At 38.8% G+C, this 20089-nt stretch overlaps 1 protein-coding gene across 8 annotated transcripts in view; it reads right to left on the bottom strand.

The window, feature by feature from the left end:
- Nucleotides 1–10645, bottom strand: part of WIPI1 (WD repeat domain, phosphoinositide interacting 1) — a 44232-nt gene extending 33587 nt beyond the window's left edge. For all 8 annotated transcript variants that reach the window (XR_014491287.1, XR_014491288.1, XR_014491289.1 and 5 more), the window contains exons 1-2: nt 10489–10645; nt 2110–2192 (exon numbers count right to left, since the gene is read on the bottom strand). Coding sequence is in view for 4 of the 8 variants with exons in the window: in XM_083353181.1 (XP_083209307.1) it covers nt 2110–2192; nt 10489–10562 (157 nt within the window). In the remaining 4 variants the exon portion in view is untranslated. The remainder of the gene's footprint in view (nt 1–2109; nt 2193–10488) is intronic.
- Between the last annotated feature and the right edge of the window lie 9444 nt (nt 10646–20089).

Genomic DNA, 20089 nt, shown 5'->3' with positions numbered 1-20089 from the left:
GTTTACCCTCCAGATATGGTAGTTTACTTCGGTATTAGACATTCGAGTCCCAGATTTACCTTTTCTCCTCTTTCTTTTCTGGCCCAGTTGCCAGGACTAGATGAAAATTTATATTTCTGCATTAGATTAATCGTAGTGCATTTATACCCCTTTGCTGCCATTTAGTCATCACAGCTCAGATACCGTTGTCCTAACTTTGAGGATTAGCAATACCCAACAGCTTCTGGGAGAACTGTCTCAACAAACCTAAAGCTCTGTCAATGATATAATTTGAAGCATAAAACTCAGAGAAGAAAACTTGAAATTAAATTGTATATATTACATTTAAATCCTACTTTTCAGATTGTTTATGACATTTGGTCAGTCAATTATTTTCTTCTGTGCACAGTGTTGGTTCACATCAGGTATATTTTAGTGGTGCATTTTCTTTATGGTTTCTACTCATTCCTGCATTTCTGGGAGAACTAAATCTTGGGAAGCAGGGCTATCTCTCAACTTTGAATTTTGTAAGTAGAATTCCATGGGAAATATTCCTTTGGTCAAATATACATTATGTTCGGCTATTTGAGTGTAACTTAGTAACAATCAAATATGAAAAAGAAGAGTAGTTGCATGGAAACAGCTAACAGAAACAACAGTTCTGAAATGGCTGGAGTAAAATTCAATGAACTCACTCGCTAAAATAATATTTAGCTGACATGTGTGCAATCTCATGAAGTGGGAGAACAGCCCTTGACTTACTCCCAACTAAAACACTCAAGATAGCCACAAGAATTTGAAAGCTTCAGCTTCTGCATCGTATGAACAAACTTGCAATTCCCTATCAACCAAACCTAGATAAGCTGTGATTAATCTTAATTAGTTAGGAAATTCAGTTAAATTCAAAAGACAATTTATATTAAGCTAGCTTGTGTTTAATTATTATTATTATTATTATTATTATTATTATTATTATTATTATTATTATTATATTATTATTATTATTATTATTTACTTGTACAATATTTTTTTTGGGGGGGACAAAACACTAAACCATGTTAAACCTAAAACAGAAACTTCTAATTTCTATGCTGCTATGTTACAGACATCAATAATGCCACTCTCATAAATTCAATCACAGCATAGTATGTCTCAGGATGCAGTGATTTTGTGCTAAACGAACCTGAATTATTTTGAGCTAAATGCAGTGTGTTTAAGAAGTCTTTATGTTTCAGCCAACTGCTTGTAAACACCTCTACTTCCACCCCTTGCCTCTAATGAAGGGAAATGTACGTGTCCCAGGATAATGTGGCAGGATTTAATCTGAGTCAGTCACTGGGACCAGAGATCTAGTCTTCCAAGTATTCAGACTCTGGCCCTCCTCAAGGAATGTATCTCTTGATGTGTGCATTGGGCGGTTCTATGATTAGTATTTACATAGAGAAGTTCCCCAAGGATTGGCTCCAGCCTAAGTCCGAAAGCTTGAAAAACTACGTAAATCTCTGGTCCTGGTAACCGACTCAGATTGTATTCTGCATGACTTTGCCTATCTATTCTGTAGCTTTCATTCTGTGATTCTTAGCGATGTCATGCTAGATAAATGTCATTGTCAACAAGTAATTTTCCTCATTAAATGGTTTTATATATATATATATATATATATATATATATATATATATATATATATATATATATATATATAAATTTTATTTTCCTGAATAATTAAATGAACAAGCATAGTGTTTTTGACTCATTTGTTTAATTGGGCTCCTTTTTAATCTAGTTTTAGGATATGTGGACAACAGATCATGTTTTATGGTCATATTTACGTAGGAATGTTAATAACTCAAAAAGATTCACAAGCTTTTAATCAACAGTGATACTGGTATCAAACAGTAGAGAATTTCCCACACAGTTCTGATTTCTTTAGCATGCAACTGTCCCTTTAATGCAGCTGCATCTGCATGGCTGTTTGAATTACAAGTAAGGCTGCAGCTAAGAAATGCCATCTGCTTTCTAGCAGGAAAGATCAGATGAAATTGCTTCTTTGGGGCACACTAATGTGTTATAATGCAGAATAAAAATCATCATCAGCTATTATTTTGTCAGGCCAAAACACAACGGACTTACTGCTTTCATGGACCTGATCCAGCTGTTCCACAGAACTCAGAGAAAAAAGTCTGTATCCAGTTTTGGTTCCAATGGCCAAGGAACTATAGAAGAGAAAAATGACACTAATTACATGCAGTAACATACAACCCATATAAAACACTCTTGGAATATCTGGATATTTTTCCAGAAATAGCTATAGTAGAAGACTAACAGGGAACCACAAGCATATCACTCTGAATCATATGGAAAAATAATATAAAGAAATAGTTGCCACGCTAATTCAAGCCAGTCCCAGTTGTTTTGAAGAGATATGAAAGAGTCCTTGGGAAGTCATTTTACCTTCGAGTGGATCAAAATTTTTTTTAAAAAAAAAACACAATTCTATTCTATTCTATTCTATTCTATTCTATTCAATTCTATTCAATTCTATTCTATTCTATTCTATTCTATTCTATTCTATTCTATTCTATTCTATTCCTATTCCTATTCCTATTCCTATTCCTGTCTGTTCTTTCTCCCTCCCCATCCCTTCCTCCCTCCCTTCCTCCACTAGGACCTTCCTATCATGTATGGAAAGACTAACAGCTTTGGATTACATTCTTACACCCTCAAGGGTCACACAAATATTTAATCCATGTCATTGAAAGAACTGACCTCTTCTGATAACTTCAAATAAGCAAAAACAATACTGAACTCTAATAGATTTCAAAGAATTTGAAAATTTGAAAATCTCCTAATTCAAAACATGGAGCATTTGCTAGGCGTTATTGCTGATGAAATATGACTCAGAAACTAGAAAGAACTAATCTCTACAAATTGTTTCACATTCAGGAGATATATTTACCTTGGTTGATCATCTTATGCAAGAGGATCCCATCAAATATACTCTAAACCTAAATGAAGGACTAATGAATAGACAAGGTATTCAGATCTAGCTTTCAAAAGTTTAGTGTTATCTGAACAGTTATCCAGCTGAATATTCACAGAATGTTAACAGATCCTGAGAGGATGTCATATAGTTAGTGATAATTAATTCTGTTCCTGCCCAATGTGAAAATGCATGTGGATAATTCTCACTAACAGCACCATTTAAAACACAAACGTTATTTACAGACAGCCTGCAACAGGCAATACCTAGCAAAGTTGCTATATTCAGACTCTCCATTTGCTAAGTATTTGATTGCAATGTTATTGGATAGATAATTGTTCAAATTTTAGATCAAGAATGATTTTCATATGGATTCTTTGATCACCAAGAAATGTTTTTAAAAGCCCTGAGCTACAAAGAAAGTTATCCAACCTATGGCCCAACAATCCTTAAGCTTTGATTAAACTTGAAGGTGAAAAATAATGTGGCAATCTAAATCGGGATGCAAAGTGCCAAATACCTGCCCGCCAAAACCTTGACAGCTTACACTATTTGGGGCAGGAGGTACAGAAGTGTTGGGCACCTTTTCTTCTGCCATATTGTCTCTCTCAACAAATTCTTCAGATGGAGAAAGATCTCCAGTTCTGGGATATTCCTGGGAAATGAAAGGATTTTGAATCCCAAAGCAGTTTCATTCTACTTTTCTTCAATCCTGCAGAAACCTCTCAAGTTGAATGTCTACTGCTACCACGAGTAGAGAACCAGTTCATTTAGCACAGCTACCCGAAAAAGGCTAGGACCGAGCAAACTGCTGATAGAACAGAACATTTCTATAATTCATCTCACTTTTCTTTCAGAAAAGACAGGCTTGATTCACAAACACTGTTAAATGATATAGTGACCTGGTAGTTTTTACTTTAGTGTCAGGTTATACTATTATACTACGGCCTTAATCTTATATACTACACATTTCTGTAAGTTATAAAGAAAGCCACCACATGATAGTTTGACTACAACCGTTATTTTTATTTATTTGTATACCACCTTTATTTTTACAAATAACTCAAGGCAGCAAACATATCCAATATACCTTCTTCCTCCTATTTTCCCCACAATAACAACACTGTGAGGTGGTCGGTTTGAGAGAGCACGACTGGCCCAACTCACCCAGTTTGCTTTCATGGTTAAGATGGGACTAGAACTCATGGTCTCCCAGTTTCTACCCTGGTACTTTAATCATTACACTATCAATCAAGTTGAATATTGAATATTCTGAAACAAAATGGAAGAAAATACATTGGCACATAACATGCCTGCATCCTACCGATTTTCAGTTTTCAAACCGAATGCCATAACCCTCTGAAGAGTAACAAATGTGAGGGGTCTCGTTTCCATTCTGCCTGGCTAGTGCTGTCAGCTTTTCCCAGCAGAATGGAAGCGGAGTCTGGTAGCAATTTCAACCATCTCCTGTATGCTTGTTATACAACAAGTATCCCATCCTCAAAGAAAAAAAAATCCAAGCATTCCACTGTTTCTTCCTTGTCTGTCAATAATGTTGGCCTTCACGGACCCTTTTTATACTAGGAGCTAATGAATGAGATAGTGATTGGAAGGCAGAAACAAAGAGCAATAACAAAATATATCTTAGTGAAAGATGTTTGTAGGGGTCCAGAAATTGTATGTCATGACTCTCTAAGGGGTAGCAAGGAAGCCTGGAATGGTGGGGGGGGTTTGTTATCCCATTCTCCCTGGCTATTGCTGTCAGTTTTTCCCAGATTTCTCTGGAGAGGGAGAATGAGAATGAATGTGTACTAAAAAACTGTGCAAAGATAATAGTGATTGAAATAGTATTTTTTTTATTGGTATCTTGCCTTGAAACAATATTTTGAATCCAACTGCAACCAAAAAATGCAACAAAGCAAGCTGTGATATCCTCAAGAAGAGCAAACTGTAAGTTTTCATATACTGTTCCCTTGCATGAAATACAAATTTCCCAAATTGGGATATAACATATCTCTGCTAAACATCAGATCTAGGCCAAGAAAGTTTACGCTGTCACAGGATTCTGTTTTTCAGCAAAAGGCTACTGTATTTTGGGTTTTGTTATACAGCTATGAAGCTGCTATTGTTATTTAAAAGAATTAAATACACTGCACTTATATGGTGTGGTTTAGACAAATTCAATTTCCCTATCTTGATTCACCACATTATCCCACACTAAAAATCGTAACAGAAGTTCTTCAACAGATAAGCTGATATATAAAGACCACAGCTGTAAAATAGAGTTTCAACCAAAGGGGCTGTTGCTGGAATAACATATACTGTAGTATAGCAAAGTATCATATTATAAAATGCAAAATAGGTAAAGAAGGCAAAATAACTATCTTGATTAGGAATAGTGACACACAGTGACACATCTGGAAGATGGTTTTGATTTGGAATTCTTAATATTATGTTCTCTTAACACAAAGCATAAATAAAAAAATAATGTTTCTCCCTTCCCCCCCTTATTCAAGTTATTCCTTTTTCTTCCCCAATGAGAATTAACAAAACTAACCTATATTTTTCATCTGCAGAAGTTAAATTCCCTAAAATGTGAAACATATATATGTGTGGGAGTGGGTATATGTGTAGTTTTACAAAGCTATATTAGAAATAAACAATTTGCCATTTCACTACATATCCAAGTCAATTCAGGTACATATCCTATTCACAGTAGACAAAAACAACTTTGGTACAATTGGAATTTCAGTGCATGGAAGGCACACTCACAAAATGGCTCCTGCAGAAGGTACATACTTCTTTAAAAAATTATTTCAATAATGAGAAAGTTCTATTTAACAAGCTAAACTAGCCTTCTAGAAAACTAGCATCCTAGTGAAACTTTTGCAGAGTCCAAAGATAGATCTCTAAAATGACCCTAAAGGTTGGTGCAATATTTCTTTTTTTTTCTTTATACGTAAGTAAAGACAGTCCTCAACTTACAATTGAACCTGGAATTACAGTTACAAGTTGTTACAGTTGTAAGTCAAGGCAACAGGCAATCAAACCTGATTTTACATTTTTGCGGCAGTCACTAAGCAAACACAGCAGTCATTAAGTGAATGCTGCAGTCATTAAGTGAAAACAGTAGTGTTTGCCAAATTTTGTGGCAAAAAAGTCACAAATTGCAATCATGTGACTGAAGGATGCTGCAAATAACGGTAAAAGTAAGCCAGGTTCTAAGTGCCCAAAATACAATCATATGATCATGGGGGATATGGAGAAACACAGTATGCAGTTGTTGAAAATGAGTAGCTCTGGGGGAGATCTGCCATAACACTGAATGGTTGTTAAACAACCAGTCACAAGTTGAGGACTATCCATAGATAAGGCAAAAAGCCTTACAGATACCAAAAATGATAGGACACATTGCTTCCAGTGAGCAATATGTCACTTACCAGTTAAGAAAAAATGTCTTTTATTTCTCAGAATGTACTGACCGAAATGTGATAACACACCAGCAACCTAAAACCTCTGCCAAATATTTCTACTGGGATCTGAATGTTATTATTTAGAACAATTTGCAAATTACCTGGCTTCCAGACATGAACCGGATATAAAACAACAGTCACAAACCTGTAAAGCAGGAAATGTGATGTAAGAGAAAATTAAACACTGCAATGGCCTAAGATTGACAAATACATTCCACTAGATACAGCTCCAGGAGAGCCTAAAGTGGATCTGAATTCATTATCAATTCCAGAGCAACTTTTATCCATGAAAACCAACATATCAAAGGAAATATTCCAGCTTGGCCTCTTCCCCTTGAAAATAATTTGTTGGCTTCCTTCAAACTAAATTCCACTATCTTTCTAACATGCTAGTCAGGATGCACTGTGAAATATTCCTGATCATAGTTTTACTCTAAATAGCAGCTCACACAAATACAGGTAATTCTCGACTTATGACCTCAACTGAGCCCACAATTTATGTTGCTAAGTGGGAGAGTTAAGTGAGTTTTCCTCCATTTTATGACATTTCTTGCCACAGTTGTTAAGTAAATCACTGCAGTTAAATTAATAACATGGTTACTAACTTATGTCTTTGCCCTACCCAACTGCCCTAGGCTGAAAATACAGGGAAGATCATAATTCTTTTAGAGATGGCTGAAGGAAAACTCCCAGCACCTGGAAGAAGAGGACCTAGATAACATTGCAGCACAAGCTGACTTTCTTTAGAAGCCAAGACTCTCACTAAGGTATTACCTGAATAGTATGTTATTAGCTATACTTTGCTGAACTCTAAGAAAAGGAACTGGCTACAGATCAAGTAAAGAACACACAGCTTTCATGCCAAGATTCTAGATTCAAACTTAGCATCTCTTGACATGATAGCAATGTTTCAATATTTGAGGGGCTGCCACAGAGAAGAGGGTTACAATCTATTCTCCAAAGGACCTGAATGGAGAACAAGAAAAAATGGATGAAAATTAATCAAGGAGAGAACCAACCTAGAAATAAGGAGAAATTTCCTGACAGTTAGAACAATTAACCAGCGGAATGACTTGCTTCCAGCAGTTGTGAATAGTCCATCACTGGAGGTTTTTAAGAAGAAATTGGACAATCCCTTGGAGGTTGGACCAAAAGACCTCCAAGGTCCCTTCCAATTCTGCTATTCAGTTAAATCTATTAGATAAAACTAAGGATTTTTTTCCCACACAAGTTAACAGTACTGGCTATTGGTGTGTCTTATGCAGTTTCCAAAATCACCCAAGATTTCTTGTGAAGAATCTCCAGATTCACAGGCAACTGGGAAGAAACATAAAATAACCGGTTGATCTACTTTACTACTTCTGATTCTTTAGGCACCACAAGCAAGAAAAGAAACACAATAGACCTTTAATCTGTCCAGCAAGGCTTATCTTTTTCCTTCTTGTTCTTTTCCTCATTTTGTATAAAAAAATAAATATATATCCCAATTTCTAATTCAAAATTCATATTGTTTTGAGTATTAATTTATTAACCAGAAATCAGAATTGCTACAAAAATAAACTCTACCATTGACAAAATATCTAAGGGAGTGAAGATATTAAGGAGCTAGGTTTTCTTATATCCAATTCTAAAAATACGATAAAATACTAGGTAGTCCTCGACTTACAACAATTGAGACCAAAATTTCTGTTGTTAAGTGAGTTTTGCTCCATTTTAAGACCTTTCTGGCCACAGTTGTTAATGAATCATTGCAGTTGCTAAGTTAGTAACATGGTTGTTAAGTGGATCCAGTTCCCCATTGACTTTGCTTGTCAGAAGATCGTAAAAGGTGATCACATGATCCCAGGACATTGCAGCCATCATAAATATGACAGATTCTGCAAAGATGTGTGAAAAATGGTCATAAGTCACTTTTTTCAGTGCTGTTGTAAATTCGAATGAATGGTTGCAAGTTGAGAATTACTCATATCCTGATCATTCTAGCACATTAACCCAGGTGGTGTTATATATCTTAAACCAGCAGCCCCTAACCTTTTGGGCAGCAGGGACTGATTCTGTGGAAATTTTTCCATGGATTGGAGGTGGCGTGGTTTTGTGTGCTGCTTGCATCCCGCAAATAGTGCTTTGCTTATTTGCACGTCCGGGTTTCTGGCATGCCATGGACCAGTGCGGGTCCACAGATGGGGGTTGGGGACCCTTGTCTTAAACTAAAGTATAATAATACACAAATAGAACAAACTGAAGCTTTGGAAAAACCAAAAATATCAAATATTATGAACAGGTCTACTTTTTGTTAGTGTTGAATCTTCTCAATATATTCCCTTCTTTTCTTGTAGTTTATCAAAATAAGAAGATATTTCCTGTTGACTTTTCTTTCTGTGGTTTAGATGCTTTATTTCTACCACTATTACTTAAAGCCAGTCTAGTCTACACTTTCTCTATATTTTTAAAAATGTCTAAATTCACAGAACCTACTACGAATTGCTCCATATCCTGCAAGTTTCATACTTCAACAATGCTCATTTATATTAGAATCAATTTCCTTTCTACCATAATGAAGATTTAAGGCTGGTTTTAATTTAATCAATTGTGGTTGCATGGGGGGGGGGGAAAGCTTCTCGGAGTCACATGGCAAATGAATAATCATATAAATTGAGCAAAAAAAAATACTATGCCAAATCTTTGTTTGGAAGAATGTATGAATGATATCAATTTAAAATTATGCCAGTTCTAATTTTAGCACATGAAAAGTAGTATCATATACCTCAAAACTATATATTTTTGTTACAGTATACAAAGTATACAAAACAGTCATCACTATCTTTTAGTAATACCTTATGCTACAGAAAGATGGGTCAATTACAGCTTCCCACAACTTGTTTCCAAAGTTAGTATGCAACAAGTAAAAAGGATATGACTACTTACATACCTATTACACTATTCTGTAGGCAATATTATGCAACTGCAAGGGAAATAAAAGGCAGGATATTCTGTGATATTGCTCTGGTCACAGACCATGGCCACAGAACCACAAAACTTAAGATTTAAATCATAACATTTCTTCAAGCCTTCGTGGACTCCCTGTGATGACATCGTGCCCCACACCCCTGGCTCTTAGATCACAGTCGAGAACCACTGCTCTACACGATTACATGATCAATAGCAACAGAAACACTAGAGATTTGATACTTAGAAAATGTCTTGTTTTCTTTTAAAGTTCCTTCATACAGGAAGACACCCTTCCTTTTTTCCAGGCATCTTTCCAGCTAGCCATTAAATAAACGTTTAACCTATGTAAGCTAACACAGATGCAGAGCACAAAACACATTTCTTTTTTTTAACTTTCCAGTTATAAAAAGAGATTTTCCTTGACACTTGGATCATGGCCTAATAGAAAAGAAATAAAAATCAGCAGTTCAGGAACATCATCAGTGCGAAAAAGCTGGTAGGAGAAACATGTAGCCTCTGGCTTCTAATTTTTGAAAGTTCAAAGATATTCATAAGCTGGTGGGAGGCGAAGGTAAACAGAACCACGAAAACCGGAACAATCTCGAGGTTCATTAAGATCACCTCAATACCACATTTTTTTTAAAAAAAAAAAAGGGGCGAGAAAGGAAAACAACAGCCATGCAGGAAGAATCCACACCTTCTGAATTTAAGTATCCCACCAGCGACCACTTGAAGCTCCCTCTTAAATAGTTCTATTTGCAACAGGCTGTTGTTGTTGTTGTTGTTGTTTACTCCATCCCCACTTACTGACAACTGAAAGCTAAACAAACTGAAAGCTACACAAATAACCGATCAAACATCCCCGGGATCATTATAGGCAGGTCTACAAACAGCCGGCAAGTGACTAAATTGGTGCCTTTTTAAAACCCGCCATTTCCCAGGCAAGGTTGCTTGCTTCATGCCACTTCTTTCCTTCCATTACACATCCCTATCCGTTCCCCATCTTATTCGAGTCTTCCTCCTCCTCCTCCTCCTCCTCCTCCCTCCCTCCCTCCCTCTCGACAGCAAAGGACTTGGCCCCGCTCGGTCCCATCCCCATTTACGTACGTGCAATCCTGGTTATAGGAAAAGCAGGTCAGGGCCTCCCGCTCCCCTTCCCCGCCTGCGGCGGCGGCCTCCATAAGCAGCGACAGCACTGAATCCTCGGCCTCGATTTCACCCGGTCAGCGGAGCTCTGGAACTCCCGCCAGCCCTCCCTCCTCCCGCCCGCTGTCACCGCTCCCGGCGCCGGATCGCAACAGAAGAAACAAGTCACCAAACCATGGCCGGCCGAAAGGGCGGGGCTTTCCACCTCCCCGCGCTTCGCTATTGGGCAACGCTGTTTCGAACTCGCCACCTCGGCCCCGCCGCCGCCAACCGGGTTCAAGCTTTCGATCGCACTCAGGAGGCAAAGCTCCCAAGCCCCGCCCACGACGCCAACAGGGCCGGCGGTGGTTGGACGAGGAGGTGGAAAACAGCTGACAGTGGCCACGTGGTTGTGTTATGGTTGCATCAGACTGGAGTCGGGACAAGAGTGGGCGGCAGGTGGGCCGGAAGGGCTGAGGTGGCAGCCGCGCTTTCGGACTCGATGTCCGCTCTGGAGCCTGATGTACGCTGGTGTACAAAACGGAGCAGTTTCCTGTTCCAGCCGCACGTCCAGCTTTACTCTTGACTTCAGTACGATTGCTCTAAAGTAATCGATTAAACATTACTTGCAACTCAACATTGCAGTCCTTTGCATTTTGCTATTTAACTCAAGCGCTCCTACTCAAAGAAGCATACACAGAAACGCCTTACCTATGCACTTATTTTAGTTGCAGGATCCAGCCTGGTTTGGTCACCAGGACCAGAGGTTTAAGCTCTTCTGAATTTTGGGGACTCGTGCTGGAGCCCATCCTCAGGGAACTTCTCTCTACCAGAATGTCTCTTTTGGGCTATTCTATGCATGGTATTTATGTGGTGCCTGGTTATATGTGGCTTTTTAGTTGTTGATTGGGATGTTGATGACCTGCTATTAAGTCTGGCTGTTGTTTCCTTGTGCTGCCAGGTCCTCAGCTCCTAATACTTCATAAGCTGGTGGTAAATCAGCAGTCCTGATGACTGACAAGGGGCCTCTTTCCCAGGTTGCAATAATTTCTCTGGCTGTCTTCCTACCAAGTTGGCCTGCTTGGCCAACAATCTACTGAAAGAAAATCTCTCCGGTTCGTTTCTCCAGCTGGGAATAAGCCTTCAGCACAGATGAAAAATAGACACTAAGTGAAGCAAGGTGCCAGAAAGTGGATTTTATTTCAGAAGCCAGACAGGATAGTGACTTAGCAAAGGGTTCTGGACTAGCTAGTAGACTTTCCATGGAGGGTGGTCCAACTCTTATACCCCCTTGTGCCTTTGAAGTTTTGATAGGATTTGTAAAAGCTATTTTCTGGGTCTGGGTTTCTCTTGAGATTTTTTATTGCTCCTTTAGGGAAGATCTGATTGTGTAGTATTTCCAGAGAAAATGTTTTCTGTCTTTGGGATTTAGATGGGTTCAGATTTCCAATACATTTTCAGTTGGGTACTATTATTAATTGGTTAACAATCTATCAAATCTTAGTAGCTGCAAAACTGAATGCATGTCTTTCTTCATTGTAATGTGAGGATATCAAAAAGTTTGGGTCTCTTCATCTGATCATTCATTTGTTTTAGTCTTATTTTAGTCCCTAAGTGGTTGATATTTGGTGGCATATAATCAATAAGTCAAAGATTTAAAATAGTTGGTCAGTTAATTCAGGGGTCCCCAATGTCCAGTCGGTGGACAGGCACTGGTCCATGGCATGTCAGAAACCAGGCCACACAAACAAACAAAGCTCCATCCACGCGATGCAGGCAGCATACAAAATCACACCCCCTCTGGTCCACAAAAAGAAACCTCTTTCCACAGAACTGGTTAATTCTCTTAATTCATTTATCTACGTGGTCTAAGTTCAGACCACAAGCAACTTACAAAAACTGGAGGGGGTATATAGACTGCAGAAACAAATTAACAGACTTCAGGATGTTTCAACAAACAATGAAAGATGCTATCATTCTCCTGGTTGTGTATAGCAAGTGGTATTTATCAGTGGGTACTTCTGAACAATGTACTTCAGGCATTATTTGGCCTGCAAAGAATCACCTGTTATAAGAAAAGGCATATTTATCCATGAGTAAATCATCTTTATATGTGAGACTAACACAAAAAATCACTCCCTCCAGTGCAGAGATTAAGGTTTGTGCTGAATTAGGTGCAAGATAAATTCACACCCTTAAATAGGGAAGCCCCTCTTAGGAAAACTATTGCTAAAAACACTACACAATAAGAGGTTTAGAACAATAAAATACTCATATCCTAAGCTAGTCATAACTGCTATTCCTGCAAGGATTTAAGTCAAAAATAATCAAGAAAGTAACTGGTTTTCTCACCTGATAAAAATATGTCACAAGTTCTGACTGTGATATGTAATTGCCAGAAGTGAAAGCACTCCTGATCTGACATGAATATCCATAGTCTGGATAATGATAGTTATTTTTTGCTATTATTTATTAATAAGTCTGATGTACAAAATCATTTAAGGTGATTTTAAATAAGAAATAATAAAGTCACCTTAGCTCCTGAATCCACTTTATCATAGGTGTATACTAAAGGTGTATACTATAGGCCACCCAACCAAACAGAGGAGATAGATGAACTTTTTGCTAGTCAGTTAACTAAGGTATGTAGGAAACACATCGCAATAGTAATGGGGGACTTTAACTACCCTGACATCAACTGGGAGACAAACTCTGCAGACAACTTTGTCACCCAAAAAGTAGAGAAGGGAACTAGGGGATTAGCCATTTTGGATCTAATTTTCACTAACAGAGATGAAATGATAGAAGGTGTTGAAGCCACAGGAACCTTGGGAGGAAGTGATCATGCAATATTGGAATTCAACATTATGGAAGCACAAGCAATAGAATGCAGTCAAACTAGAGTCTTGGGACTTTAAGAGAGCTAATTTCAATAAACTTAGAGAGCTTGGGAAGGATTCCATGAATGAGAATCCTCAAGGGGGAAACAACTCAAGAAGCTTGGGAAATTTTGAAAAGTGAGATAATAAAAGCCCAGTTTAGCACAATACCAACAACGAGGAAAAATAACAGCTCTCAAAAGAAACCAGCATGGCTGCATAAAGAACTCTCTGATAAATTGAAAGATAAAAAGGACAAGTACAGAAAGTGGAAAGAGGGGCACATAACTAAGTCAGAATATCAGCAAATAGCCCAAGCCTGCAAAGACGAAGTGAGGAAAGCTAAGGCTCAAAATGAACTAAGGCTTGCGACCAAAGTCAAAAATAACAAAAAAAAAGCTTCTTTCAACATGTAAAAAACAAGAAAAAAGTGAAGGAAATGATTGGTCCATTAGTGGGGGAAAGTGGCAAGAAGGTGACAAGCAACAGGGAGAAAGCAGAACTATTTAACTCGTTTTTTGCATCTGTCTTTACACAAAACAGATCAACCTATCAAAAATAGTGCCATAAAAAACAGATTAGAAAGACAAGTTAAGATAGGCAAGAAAATGGTAAGTGAGCACCTGTCCAGCCTAGATGAGTTCAAATCAAGGAACTGGCAGATGTGATCTCAGAACCACTGAACTATATTTTTCAAAGATCCTGGAGCACTGGGGAACTACCAGAGGACTGGAAAAGAGCTGATGTAGTTCCCATCTTCAAAAAAGGGGGAAAAAATGGATCCAGGAAATTACAGACCTATCAGCCTGACCTCAATACCAGGGAAAATTCTGGAAAAGATAATCAAACAACGAATCAGCGAGCACCTAGAGGCAAACAAAGTCATTACTAAAAGCAACATGGGTTTGTCAAAAACAGATCATGGCAGACAAATTTTATTGCATTCTTTGACCAAGTGACAAAATTAGTGGATCAGAGGAATGCTGTGGATATAATTTACTTGGACTTCAGTAAGGCATTTGATAAAGTAGATCACAAACTACTACTTGATAACATAGAAAAATGTGAGTTAGATAGCATCACCACCAGATGGATTCGTAGCTGGCTGACCGGCCATACTCAGAGTGTAGTCCTCAATGGAACCATATCTACATGGAGGAAAGTGTGTAGTGGGGTGCCCTTCTGGGCCCAGTGCTCTTCAACATCTTCATCAATGATTTGGATGAGGGGATAGATGGAAACTCATCAAATTTGCAGACAACACCAAGCTGGCAGGAATAGCCAGCACTCAAGAAGAGAGGCTTAAGATACAGGAGGATCTGGACAGACTTGAACATTGGGTGCTATCTAACAAAATGAAATTCAATGGTGAAAAAAGTAAGGTTCTACATTTAGGCAAGAAAAACCAAATGTACATGTATAATATAGGGGGTACCTTGCTCAATAGTAGTAACTGTGAGAGGATCTCAAGAGTCCTAGTGGACAATCACTTAAATATGAGCCAGCAGTGTGCTGCAGCTGTCAAAAAACCCAACACAGTGCTAGCCTGCATTAACAGAGGGATAGAATCAAGATCATGTGAAGTATTAATACCACTTTACAATGCCTTGGTAAGACCACACTTGGAATACTACATCCAGTTTTGGTCACAATGTAAAAAAGATGTTGAGACTCTGGAAAGTGTACAGAGAAGAGCAACAAAGATGATTAGAGGTCTGGAGGCTAAAACATATAAGGAACGGCTGCTGGAATTGGGTATGTCTAGTTTAATGAAGAGAAGGACTAGGGGTGACATGATAGTAGTGTTCCAATATCTCAGGGGCTGCCACAAAGAAGAGGGAGTCAAGCTATTCTCCAAAGTGCCCAAAGGCAGGACAAGAAGCAACTAGTCAAGGAGAGAAGCAACCTAGAACTAAGGAGAAACTTCCTGACAGTTAGAACAATTAACCAGTGGAACAACCTGCCTCCAGAGGCGGTGAATGCTCCAACACTGGAGGTTTTTAAGAAGAGACTGGACAGCCATTTGTCTGAAATGGTATAGGGTTTCCTGCCTGAGTAGAGGGTTGGAGTAAATGACCTCCAAGGTCCCTTCCAACTTTACTACTATTACTACTATAGGAAATGTCCATCTTTGTGTAGAAGGAAACTTTGTGAAGTCATTGGCTTTTACACATTGTATAAGTAGTAGTTTACCACACTCTTAAGCTATAATTAGCTCAGTGTACACATAAAAATACCAACAAAATGATTGCATCTACAAGATATGCAAAGCTAAAACTAATCAACAATTTCATAATTCCAATGTGCAACTCAGATCAGTTGCCACAGGGTTCTTTATTCAATTTAAATAGACCATTAACATGTGGAAAAACAACTGCAGATAATTGAGCACTCATAGTTTAGAAAAAAGAATCTCATGTAGCTCCTGTTCATGCAAATATATGAAAGTTACAGTAATTATGGTTTGCACCTAAGACATTATCTACAGTTGCTTCATATGGAACAGAATATTATATGAAAACTTCAGCAGACTATAACAGATAGGGAAGAGTAGAGGTGTCCATCAGAAGCAAAGAAAACAGATCATAAATCTCAAATTCTGCCTCTATAGTATCGTATCAGTTATTCAGATTAGCATATAGTTTATTTATTTACTTTGCTCAGATTACAAATAACTTCAGAACATATATGTGCAGGATGAAATTAGAGAACCTAGAGATGAAAGACAACTTAAAATGATAATTAGTTTTCATAAACATAGAAAGTCTCGAGAGCAATTAATGCATACTTTGAAGAAGCAACAAGAGATTGGCCAGTGCAATTCAGAAAGGAAGACCCCGCACTAGAAAACTCAATCATGAAGGGAAAAATCACTAACCTAGCATTCTCACTGATGTTTTTCTATGAATAAGATTTATATTTCATGATGAAGTGGCTAATCGTGCAAGTCCTCATTTGCAGTAAAAATAAACCATGGGTTATTTGTGAGAACGTAGCCCGAGCTCCATGAAATATAGGAGAGGTACAGCATAGAGAGAGAGCAAGTTTGGTGTAGCAGTTAAGGCACCAAGCTAGAACTGGAAGACTCAGAATTCTAGTCCTCCCTTAGGCACAAAGCCAACTGGATAATCTTGGGTCAGTCACTCTCAGCGCTAGGAAGCAGGCTATTTGAAATCTTATCAAAAAAAAAATTGGCAAGGGACTTTTTTAGCCAATCACCAAGTCAACACTGACAGGAAGGAAGGAAGGAAGGAAGGAAGGAAGGAAGGAAGGAAGGAAGGAAGGAAGGAAGGAAGGAAGGAAGGAAGGAAGGAAGGAAGGAAGTGCAAAGAGCAGCTATATACGGTTCCAGATGCAAGTTCAGCACCACAGGTACATTCTTGGACAGGGACAAAGGCTTACACACTTTCAGTTAGTCACTGCTGATCACCCAGAGCCTCCTGCCCTATTGCCTCTCAGTGTTGCTGCCCATTCATCCCCTGTGAAATTATACATAGTATTCTACAGTGAAAAGTTACTTCCTTATGTTGATGTGATTCTTGGACACATTGATGTAATTTTCTAGATAACAATAATCCAGAAGGGTTTAGTGTTGCCTTCTTTTGGAATGTTTTCAACTTCCCAGTCTAGCTTGTTGTTGTTAGTTGCGAAGTCGTGTCCGACCCATCGCGACCCCATGGACAATGCTCCTCCAGGCCTTCCTGTCCTCTACCATCTTCTGGAGTCCATTTAGGCTCATGCCTACTGCTTCAGTGACTCCATCCAGCCACCTTATTTTGTCCCCTTCTTCTCTTGCCCTTCTTTTCTTGCCAGTAAGTCTAGCTTGCTGTCCTGGGATTTCCTAATGATCTCCCACCAAGGTTTAATCAATTTGTACTCTGCTTCTTAGGTAAGCCAAGGTCATTTAAGTGCTGTTCCTGGAAGCACATCCCAGAGCTCCCCCAAAAGTTGCCAAGTTGTTTTTTTCTCCTACTCCCATTGACTAGAGCAGCTCTCAGCATTTTGCTCAAGATTGGATGTAGCCCCTAGCTGCAGAAAGGCTACATAACTCAGTGCAGACAGGGCACAGTTACAATAACCAGCAATTCAGAGGATGACAAAGAAGCCATTGAGCCTTTGAAATGCCATGTTTGTCTTTGAGACAGTGCCAGAGACTAAAGAGCAGAGTATGCTCAGTAAGTATCAGGAGCAGAATGCCCTGTTGGTTCACATCTGCAGTTGCAAGTTCAAGATAAGCCATAAAGGAAGACAGCACTCAAGCAGTAAACAATCACAGGTCCATCTGCTTCGTCCTGCTCACCCGGTGCTCCCACCCACTGCCATGCTGGCAGGCCCGTCAGGATCAGGAAGGCTCCAAAGGAGGTAGCTGGGGGGGGGGAGAGAAGCAGGAGGCTTTCCAGCAGGTGCTGCCATGTCTGCAAACGAGGCGCTACCCCTCTGCTTTCCAACCCCGAAATTCCAGAGTAAAGTTGAGCAGCCTTTGAGTGCCTCTGACAAGCTGCCACCCCCTTCCTTGGCAGAGTGAGGCTGGAGTGCACGGCCTTTAGTCAGGGCTGCTGGCATGGTGGCGGGCAGGAGCGCCGGGTGAGCACCGCTTTGCAAGACAAAACAGGCAGACATAATTGCAAGTCCTGCCCCAGCTATGGCAGGGGCCAAGAAGGAACCAGAGGGGCTAAGTGGCTAGGCTGCCTTCTGGCCCACTGGATTTGGGTTTTTCCTTTGATTGGGGGCATATGGCCCGACTCTCACTGAAGTACAAATCCTTCTTTAAGCAGGGATTGGGAGGCTGAAGGGGAGAAGGCCCTCTCCTTCCTCTGTGGATAAAAGTCCCCAAACCTGGAATGCTGTGTGTGTGTGTGCGTGCGCACGTGTACATGTGCTTGGCTGCTAGCAGTTTGGGGAGGCAAGGAATTTGTGGGGCACCGAGTTGTTCCCACATTGAGTTAGCCGGTGCAACTTGTTCTGTTTCAACCCAGCTGTCTTGAGTCAGCTGTGTCGTGAGTGGTGTTAAGCAGGCCACGCCCACCCGCTAGGCTACTGGTGGTACTCGAATACTGCCATATCCTAAAAGTGGTACAATCTCTGAAAAGGTTGAAAAGCCCTGATCTAGTGAAAGTTCAGCCTAGCAACCGGAAAACAGAGAACTTCATTTATTGGATTGTAAGCTTCATGATATATGTAGTCTTTCTTCCAAGCTGACATGATTAAGATTGCCCTAATAATGTGCAACAACTGATTTGAAGTCCTACTGAGAGGATTAAACAGGAGCTTTAAAGTGACTTTCACACATTGCATTGTATTATGCTATGATAGGACTGTAGCTTAATGCATTGTGTGAACTCAGCCAGACATTTGTGAAGCACTTTTAGCACCATAGTGTATTATGGACTCCAGGCAATTGTGGTTTATTTAACAAATTATGGCTAATAAACTACCCCAAAATCATATGAAGAAAAGGGATCAGAGCGAGAAACAGATATCTTTCTATTGTCAAACTTTAAAACTGGCATTAATTTCCATTTAGAAGCATGTCTTTCTTTGAAGTCAAAATGACTTGAAAAGTTAATGCATACAGTGCCAAGTAATCATTCTTGACAAATATTTGTCAAATCAAATACGCTTTCCAGAGCAATCTAGACAACCAATACTAATAGAAAGTACATGGAAAACTCCATGCCAGTAAATTATTTATTCAACATTACCTGCTCAAATGTACTGCAGAAATTTGGTGTTTTTTAAAAAAAATCAAGACACTTGTTTATAACTCAATTTTTAAAAGGGGTTATGAAAACTAGCCATTTGTAGTTTATTCAGAAAATTATATTTAAACAAGTGTTTTACTGTAATATATGAACCCAATCTAAAAGATAAGGCTTTGACTTTGAATTAAACTAGCAGGAGCAAACACAAGACCAGAATTAAAGTCCCAAAAGGAAAAAGGCAAAAAAAAGACAATGAAACCATTCCAAATGTTAAAAAGGGGTATCTAGTGCTGTTTTAATTTTAATATATTTATTTCTATAAATATTATAATATGTAATATGCAAGAGAAAAAGAATTTAATATATTTTATTTGTAGGAGTGTGAACTTTCCATATAACCATCATCTGGATGCAGGTTTTCTCACTCCATCTATTGGGGAAAACCTCATTTAAATATTCTTGAACACTGTGGGCAAAATGGAAAGGTGCCACATCTTGTTGAAAGAGTGCTCTTGGTAAGTTCTGATTGCCTCTATTTAAGAATAAATTCTGCAGAATGTTGCCTCTACTCAAGAATAAATTCTGCAGAATGTCCAAATACGCTTCATTATCGGTATTCACAATAGTTCCTCCATGAAAGAATGAACTAATTTTGTGTAATTTTTCTAGACCACAGATGTTCCCTTTAGGAGAATCTCTTTCATGTTCTCAAACTCTGTATGGTTCCTGTGTTGCTCAAATACAGCAGTTATGACAATTAATCTGCTGATGTTCTTTCATCACTAACCAACTATCTACCAAGCAAATTTATGATTAATTATGACAATTAATATTGCATCAGTCTTCTTCTAACAATATTTGGTGGACCTGAGTCATGTACCTGTGCTATTATAATTTTGTTTTGAGGATTCTATAACCTGTTTTGAGAATTCATGTTGGTTGGGGAATTTTGGGAGTTGAAATCCACAGGTCTTAAAAGTTGCCAAGGTTGAACACTCTTGC

This window comes from Vipera ursinii (genome assembly GCF_947247035.1).
Source record: "Vipera ursinii genome assembly, chromosome: 2".
NCBI lineage: Eukaryota > Metazoa > Chordata > Lepidosauria > Squamata > Viperidae > Vipera > Vipera ursinii.
This window is presented reverse-complemented; position numbering and strand designations above follow the sequence as displayed.